At 54.7% G+C, this 9,039-nt stretch overlaps 1 protein-coding gene across 1 annotated transcript in view; it reads right to left on the reverse strand.

Annotated features, from left to right (window-relative positions):
• Positions 1-6,106: 6,106 nt before the first annotated feature.
• The window catches only part of RTEL1 (regulator of telomere elongation helicase 1), a 41,285-nt gene continuing 38,352 nt past the window's right edge, over positions 6,107-9,039 (reverse strand). The window contains exons 35-36 of the mRNA XM_010132366.1: positions 6,562-6,629; positions 6,107-6,302 (exon numbers count right to left, since the gene is read on the reverse strand). Of these exons, the coding sequence (XP_010130668.1) occupies positions 6,107-6,302; positions 6,562-6,629 (264 nt within the window). The remainder of the gene's footprint in view (positions 6,303-6,561; positions 6,630-9,039) is intronic.

Genomic DNA, 9,039 nt, shown 5'->3' on the forward strand with positions numbered 1-9,039 from the left:
CTGCTCCCTCCACCCTGCCTGGCTTAAATACGTCACACCCGTGGACTTTGTCCTTCGGATCCCCTCAGAAGGCAGGAGAACCCACGGGCGCCTCTGCAAAGTGTTTGGAGGGGTCCCAGGGGTGAGCTCGCTGTCCCTCCGCTCCAGCCATGCCAGCACAGGGGGAAGGAGAAAAAGCCCCGAATTTGCCCGCTCTTGGTGTGAAAGCAGGAGAGTTCCTCAGCGAGCCCGTTGTCCTCTGTACCTGCCAGCCCGCCCTTTAGCTTCCCCCCAGACACTATCTCCCCTGGCAGGAACGCTATGACATGGCAGAGGGGAAAGGAGAAACTGCAGCTGCTCCCAAGCAGCCGACTCCCGAGAAAAAACCCTCAGCCTTTATCTTGTCTTTAAACTTCCCAATGACAGAAGAGAAGAGAACTCACCGACCGGCCAACGGCATCCCAGCGCTCGGAGCACGCCGTGGGGGCGCCCAGGGGTCTTCTACCACCCTCTGTTAATGTCATCATGTGCCACCTTCACCCGTGGAAGGGCAAGAGCGTGTGCTCTGATCTGCACGTGGGGCTGCGGCTGCTGCTCCTCACACGGACCCCACCAGTTCCTGGGTCACAAAGTCCTCGTGACCTCTCCTACAGCCTGGGACCCCCAGTCACCCCTGCCTCGGGCAGGGCTCCCTGGCTTGGCATGTTGAACAGCAGGCCTGCAGCTAGGAAAAAAACAGTTGGTGGGTGTGATACTGGTAGAATACCATCACCCACACCAGGCCTCGGGACAAACGGGGATGAGAACCACCAGCCGGCAAAGCCTGGTGTGCTCAGGACAAAGACAGGGCAGAGACCAGAGCAGAGAGACCAGCCAACCCCTCCTAATCACGCCTGCTCGACACATGCGTCTTTCCCGGCATCATCACGTGGATACGCTGAAGGGTCCAAACCATCCTCCTGGAAGTCATTGTCCTTGGAACTGCTGTTTGCAGCTTCGCTGCTCCCAGGTCAAGCATCGCTGCTCTGAAACCCTCTGATGAAGAGGCCACCAGCTGCTGCCTCGGACACTGGCCGCACCCCACACCCTCGTTGGCCCCGCGCTGGGGCTCGGAACGATTTCCCACCACTGCCCGAGCCGGGAGAAGGGAATTGCACTGGGGAACACCGTGGTCCGCAGGGAGCACAGACGGGTTTTGTGAGCTGGCCCAACACCCGCTGAATGGGCTTCTCCAGCCACTGTCACCGTTTGCGTTTCCCTCAAGCATCTCCCGTTCCCATGCAGCTCCTCTGCTCCGCCGGGTGACTCAGGCTGCCCAGCCATGATGGGGGTGGCAGGGAAATTTCCTTTGGCCAGTTTAGTCTCTGTTTTGTGCTGGGAGACCCCCAGTTGTGCTGTTTGACACACGGCTGAGCCGGGGATCTGAACCACAACCGTACCCAGCCCTACCCAGCTGGATCCTTCTCCTCTGCAGGAGCTGGCCTCCTTACATCCTCATCTCCCAGCACTCAGTGCTCGTCTGTTTCCTCTTCATGCTCATTCCCTCCGTGTGTAGGCATCCTCTATGACCTTAATGTTGTCCCACGTACACAGCCCAGGCACAGACACCTTGTTTAGAGCCCAGCACTCTCTAGGAGGTGTCCTGAGGAGTACCGTGTACCCAGAGCAGCTCCAGGTGCTTGGGGAAGGGGGATCGGAGAGCTGGTGCCCAACAGCCCCCCTCATCCCCCAGCAGCCCCCGAGGAGGAGAAAGCAGCATCTCATTACCCTGCACAGACGTTTGTGAACAGTCAGACCTGGATCCCGCACTCTAAAAGCAAAGCAAAGTCTCTGGAAAGGAGAAGGACCCGTAGTGAGGTGCTGAGAGGATGTGGAGGTTTCTCTCCTCAGAGCTAAGTCATTCTGTACATCGTCACAGAGCAGTAACACTGGAGCAGTTGCCTCCTGCACCACCAGAACCAGCCTCTCGCCTCCAGCTCTCAGCCCCAGACCCGCGGAGGGCAAATCTCTTGGGCTTTATTCTTAATGCCCCTAAAGATCAAGCCTACACAGCTGACAGATCAAATCTAGCCCAGTTTGCTGCTGCCCAGGAGAAGTGAACCCCGAAGGTCAAAGGAATCCAAGGCTCCTTCCAGTGAGGTCAGTTTGGACCCATCGTGGTTAAAGAAAAACCCCTGACTCCAGCAGAGGGGCTCGATGTTTTGGCCCAACAGCTTGGCGTTTGTTTGGCGAAGGGCTGATTCCCACAGGCCGGGAAACCCTGAAACGGGTTTTCCTTCTGCTGCTGGTTTATCTCCATCCCTTGTTCCTCCCACAGGAACCCCGCTGACTGGCAGCGCCTTCTGACGCCATCCCCGACCAGGGACACCGGGCTTTGCCCCGTCGCTCAGGGATCGAAGGTACCGACGGATCTCCCAGCGCTCCCCGGCACCGAGGCGCACCTCGAGGGTGTTTCTTTCGGGTGGAACGCAGCCCCAAGCCCCGCGCCGCAGCTGGAGGGTTTGAGCCAGGCCCCTTCTGTGCGAGGCCAGCTGGGCGTTCCAGAGCAGCCCGATGCGACAGCAGCACGTGTCCCCTCCCGGCAGGCGGGAGCTGGTCCCGGTTGTCCTCCCCTGGGTTGCTCCTGGCCCCTCAGCCTGTTGCCAGCCCTCTCGCTGACACATCTGGAGGTTTCCAAGAAGCTGCTGCAGAAATCAGGTCATCGAGCCTTTTGCAAACCTGTGAGTGAGTTGAAGTGACGGACCGTCACACTGCGCGGTTTGTGAAAGGATTACTCAAGAGTTAACCTGATGGGCTTTGTCGCTCCCTCGGTGTTGAAGGAAACCCACCGAGGAGCAGCCTGCCGATGGACGGAGGAACCCGCACTGCGGATGAGGCGAATGTGGGCGGCATGTCCTGGATGGCACCTCACGGCAGTCCCCGCGTCCTCCCTGTGACCACCGCTGGGACGGACGCAAGCTGCCGGGCAGCTCCTCACCCCACCGCAGGGTTACTATCGATTAATTCAGTTCTGAATTGAACAACAACAAAAATTTGTCAGATTAATACTCAGCGAGTAGAATACCATGACGGCGGGACCGAAACGGGCTTCCCCAGGCACCCTCTGCCTCTTCGGGAGCTACGGCCTGGGAGAACAACCACCTTCGGGCAGTATTTTCTGTCCTTTGACTCGCCCAACGAACCTCCCAGGGGGGCTTTGGGGGGTGTCACTAAAAAATCTGAAAAGCAAAAGAAATTCCACGCTCTCCATCAGCTCCAAGCCAAGGCTCGGTTGGGTCCTTCCCTGATAAGACAGTTGCTTTGTTATTTTTGGTCCCTTCCCAAGTCTTTTCAACTGCATTTGGGAATAACAGCAGGAAAAGGTTTTGAGTGACACACTGCTGGAGCTGATATTGCAGGTACAGTCATAGCACTGCTTCCCTCCTCATCTGTACCTCATGTGTCACTTACTTCCCAAAGCCAGCAAGGAGTGTCGAGGCTTGGCTTTGCCCTCCCGGAGCAGCCTGGGATGGTTCCTTTCACCACGCACAGCAGCGTGAATTTGTCCTGAAGCCATTCTTGTTTTCACTTTCTGGTCCTCAGAAATAAAGCACTTTGTGTCTCCTTCTTGTAAATCCCACCATTTCCAAGACGGGCCACCCCGTGCAGCGTGTCCTGGCTCCTGGAGACTCTCTTCTGCGAGGCTGGGCTGGGAGCAGCTTTGCTGCTGGGGCAGGGCCGGGGGGAAGCAGCGCTCTGAACACACCAGCAGGACCACGCTGAGGGCAGGGAGCACTTGGTGACACACAAGGCTCCCAACGTTTCTGTGGATGAGGGAAGTGGGGCACAGAGCCCCTTGGGATGAGCGGTTCTCGGGTACGTGTGGTCACTGGGTGCTCAGCCACTGGGGGTGGGAAGGGACAGAGGTCTGGGCACAGGTCAGGAAACATCGCTGCTGGGCGTCTCCCACCAACCAGGGACGGATGCCCTGGAAGCCCCAGCATAGACCCTCTCCTGCCTGGTAACAGGGCTGCTCTTTAGCGGTGCCAGGTGATCTGCAAGGGTGGAGACCCTGAGACCCACCCTCCAGTCCAGCGCTGTGCCCTCCCCCAGGAGCTCCCTTGGGTTTACAGCGAGACCTACTGGCGGACACCTCAGGAAAGCCTCTTGGGCCATCACTGCTCAGGGCTGCAGCAGCTCGCCTGGATTTTTTACCTGATGGGCATCACTCCTGAGCAAACCTCTCCAAGAGAGGCCAGGACCAACAGGATCTGTTTGCTCTTAAAACTGTGAGTAAGGATGAGTGGACCAGCTGCAGACAAGAACAACGGGGACGCTGCCCCACCACCAGGACACGCTGGCATCCATCCGGCAGGGAACCATTCTCCAGCTGGCTGCAGCTCAACCCTCACGGCACAGAGAGCAGCCCCAACACTAGACGGACTCCCAATTGGTTCCATCTGCGTGTAGCAGAGTCACCGTGGGACGCTAGGCGGGGGAGGTTGGGCTAGTGAAGGCACGCAGCAGCAAATCCCCCCAGTGGGATGATGATGAGCAGAAGGAACATGAGAATCTCTTGACCCACACGTACCTTTGAAGTGCTTCATTCCATCTTGCTGGACCTGACAGCATTTTTGGAGCCTGCGGCAGATGATTCCCACCAGGCAAACCTAACGAAGCCACCACTCGCTGCCTCCTGAGGATGTCCGCAGCTGTGCTGTGGTTTCCCTCCAGTGGCACAAGCTGTAAGCTGCACTTCTCCCCCGGGACAGGAGCTCTCCGGAGCCCACACCGCGCTGAGCCATCCTACCACAAATAACATCTCGCTGTTGGCTTCACCCAGCTCTCAGACCTCCTGCTCCGCTCCTCGCCCAGGCCGAGAGAACACCCCGGGAACTCAAAGCCAGCACCCAAGAGAAGCCGCAGGGACCGGGGTGGAAGTGGCCACAAGCTTTGTCCTGCACAGAGAATCTGGAGCCCCCCAGAGCTGCCGACTGCAGGACATGGGCAGTGGCCTCATCCGCTTTCCCCCGAGAGCAGCACCTGGATTTTTGTTTATAAACTGATTAGATAGAAGGAAAAATTCACCCATGCTGGCCCCAAATTACCTGAATTCCTGTCCAGCCCCTTGTTATTTCTAACCATTAGGTACTGAAGGTAGCGAAGGTCCCGTTTCACTGCCATTGAAGACCACCACTTTCCCTGTTCTTTAGTGAGCGTCACCGCAGTGACACCGACTTCAATACACGGCCGGTACTTGAATGTGAACGCACGAGGGGCCCAGCATCGCACACCCCAACGCCCCAGGGTCATTTCTGGGTAAAGTGGATCCCCCTCCAAGAAAAGAAGCTTCTCCCCGAGGACCAATACCCCAGCACCTACCAGAGGGTAAGTGATGCCGCTTTTGCATTCTCTAACGGGGAGAAATAAACCCCCTTGACATTCCTGTGGTAATGCAGCTCGTTTTCGATTCTGAGTTATCAATTATTAACGTCAGGTTTCCCAAAATGCCACTGGTATGAAATCCATCCACAGGCGGAGGAAAAAACCACCCTGAAATCACTGAAGAATATATTCAGTCAGGACCTGCTGAAAATAAGTGCTCTCTGAAGTGTCCCGGTCATCACAGGAACCTCAGAACTAACACGGGGACACGATCCTCACGCGTCCAACCCACTGCACTATAAACCCTTCCCCCTACTCCTTACCAGGCCCTTGGGACTCAACACCCCGTGTTTCTACACCTGACGATTTTTTAAAAATTCAAACAAAACCCAATTAAGAGAGAACTGGTTTTATTTACAGTTTTGTTGACAGCAGCCACTGATGATGTAAAATTGTCGGTTTCTCAGGTTCACCACCTCTACCCACTGCTCCCAGAGAGTGGAAGTATTAAGGAATTTTTTTTAACCCATCTAACTTGGTTTATTTTAAAGTTTAAATCCATTAGTTCCTTTTTCTTCCTGAAAGTGAACATCAGACACAATGGAGACACCAGGACGGCGCAGCAAATGAAGCCTCCGTAGAAGCACGTTTCTGTCAAACAAGCCCAGCACGATGGAAGGGACCAGGCTCTGGGGTGCCCAGCAGATGCAAGAGTCTCCACGGTCACCAGCCCACCGGAATTTGTTTTTACGAAGTCATCCTTTCAGAATCTCCTGCTGCTGCCGGACTCCAGAGGGAACCACTCCTCCCAGAGGCACCATGAGGTGCAGGTGGGTGCTCCGGCCTCCTCGTTCAGCTGGCTCAGCACCCCTGCAGCACTGCTGCGAGGTTCTTCCGGGACCCAGCAGGTCCTGAAGGGCCCCTGGACGACGGCTGCCTCCAGGACAGAAAGTTTTGGCCTAAGAGAGGCCACAGCAGAACTTAGAGGCTAAAGAAAGAAATTAACCTTCTGAGCTCCACCAGAGGACAACGTCCTGCTTTGTCTCCTGCCAGTGCTTGGAGAGACTTTCAGACTCAGAAACGACATGTGCTGGTGCACAGCACCGAGGATCAAAGACAGTGAAAAGAACCTTCATCGTGCTCCTGTTCCGCTTCAGAGCGCAGCGATCTCCTCTGCCAACACGAAGAACTTGCCCTTTCTGCTGGTGAGATCACAACCAGAAGAACACTTGGATCAGCCGCTGCTTCTTCACATCACTGTGGCACCCCGGGCACTTCTTCACCATCTGTATCAACAAATCAACAAAGCAGAGGTAACACATCCGATTCCTGACCAATTCTGCCCTTGTCCAGCGTGGGCTGCAAGCCACACTGGCCAGGTGACACTCCCCAGGGATCGCATTCTGTACCTCTAACCAGCCCAGTCACTTATTTACCTGCTAGTAAAAACAGGGGGAAAAACTCTCCCGGTGAGGCAGCAACAACCTTTATGACAGTTGTCTCAGATTAATTACAGCTATGACAATCTGGAGCACCAAAACACAAGAACGAGGAAATACAGCGCCTGCAGGAGCTGCTGTGAAGCGCAGGGGTACCGGGTGTTAGTAAAATCCCGTCAATGGCTGGTGAGTTCCCTGAACAACTGCTTCCTCTTGCGCAGAGGAGAAGGAAGTGATCTCCTGGGCATACCAGGACACGGGTGATAGACGTGCCCATGACCTAGAGGATGGTAGGGGAACCGAGAGCATTTATTTCTTCATCCACCCCACACCTCTCTTGGTTAACAGCAGAAGGTGGGTACATGAGGCAACCATCTCTCCACCCAGGTATCAGTTTCCTTCTTCACCAATCTTCAAATCTGGGCTTTAGCCACTTGATTTGCAGATGAACCTCAACTGTTCTTTTCATCTTGCAAATTCCTGGAATTTCCAAGATGTGAAACTATGTTTGCAAGACATCTGCTGGACTCATCTTCCAACCCTTCGCCAGCTTGGCTGCTCTCCTCCGGACCATCCTGCATCTGCGACTGTCTCACCCAGCAGAGCAGCTGAACTGCTCTGTTCCACAATGAGATAGTAAATGAAGTGTTTGAACAATGAATCGTTGTGAGCAAATGGCCAGCTCAGAGGGCTGAAACGACGGTTACCCACATCGGCGGCACCGTGGGGGGCTCCTCTCCGGCCTAGAAGTTAATCATTGCAACAGGATGCAGGCTGGGCACTAGGTGTTCCATTCTAGACACGTTAATGGAAATACCAGAAATGGAGGGGGAGAGGAAAACTCTTTTACCCCCCCAGCAGACAGTGATTTGCCAAAAGCTCTGAAAATTAAGATGTAACTGTAAAATCTTGTATTATTTGCCCACATTACACATAACCCAAAGGAGAGGAACTTGGCCTCTCTGGAAGACCTGCAAAAAGAGTGTGAAAGAACGATGCCTTTACAGATGGAAAGGCAGCCACAGATCTGCACAGAAAACTAAACCCAAGAGCAGCAACGGCTGGCACGGCTCCTGCAAGGCCTCCCCCAGCACACCCGGTGTGTGCCAGCATTAATCCCTCTCATCCCTGCAGGAATTGTCTGCTCCTCCAAGAGCTTCCAAAACCTTCCAGAATTATTCACCGCCTCTCCCTGCCACTAAGCTTCTTCAGTAAAAAAAAATACATTGGAGGAGACATCACAAAGACCAAGCCACTGCATTTTGAATGACAGGCTGTTAGTCACTTCCTCGCAGGACAATAACCACCACGGGGCTTTTGAGCTGAAAAAACTTGTGAGTAACTTGTAAATGTCACCGCCAGTCAGTGGTAACAAAGCCCGATGCCATCTGCTGAGAGTTCAGAGCTCACCCACCACAGAGGCGGTGCTTCATTTCCTGCGGGTACGGATACCCCCACACAGCCCCCATCATGACTGGAGTCAGTCATCACTACAAACAGCCAACGCACGGGTGGGAATGCGGCTGGGAGCGTTAGGAGATCGTTCCTCTGGGATTAGTTTCGGAGAAACATGGAATCATCTTCTTCCTGTTTGCAATCCCATGCTTTGAAGCAGGCTGCTCTCCCTGCTGAGCTGCATGACTAGCAGAGAACGTTCTGCCTGGTCACTGGCAGAAGCGTCTCCCCTCCATCACTCCTCAAGCCATAACCCAAACTACAAGCTTTGACTTTTCATTAACCAAACTCAGGTGAATCGCACCGTAAGCGAGCCACGGTCACTGTGTGCTGAGAACATTCATCGCTAGAAAGGCACGGCCTAAGTATGGTGAGAAACGGGGTGAGACCCTGAGGCGCAGCTTCACGTTCTCCACAGCAAAGGCTAGAGAATGTCAGACAGCTGAACCTTGAGGGGTGCTTGAACAGTGGAGCAAAAGGTCTCAGAAGATTCTTCTTACCCCTCATATCCACAGTTTGTTCTTCGGAGCAAGAAAAAATAAATATTCCTCCAAATAAGGACTTCGATGGATGTAGCCTGTGGAGAAGGCGAATGGACCACATGGCTGGGGGATGCAGCAGGACTCCCAAGGAGCACTTCGGAAGGACAGGGTATCCACGGTGCATGGGCCAGAGCTGGAAAAGCATTCCGTTTGTCCTTTTTAAACATTCGGCTGAACTAGCAAGCAGCAGGTTCAAAATGACCACAGAAAACGAGACCATTCTGCACCCAACGGCTGGCGAAGCTGTGGAAGCGCCTGCC

Source organism: Buceros rhinoceros, unplaced genomic scaffold (genome assembly GCF_000710305.1).
Source record: "Buceros rhinoceros silvestris isolate BGI_N320 unplaced genomic scaffold, ASM71030v1 scaffold6933, whole genome shotgun sequence".
Lineage (NCBI taxonomy): Eukaryota > Metazoa > Chordata > Aves > Bucerotiformes > Bucerotidae > Buceros > Buceros rhinoceros.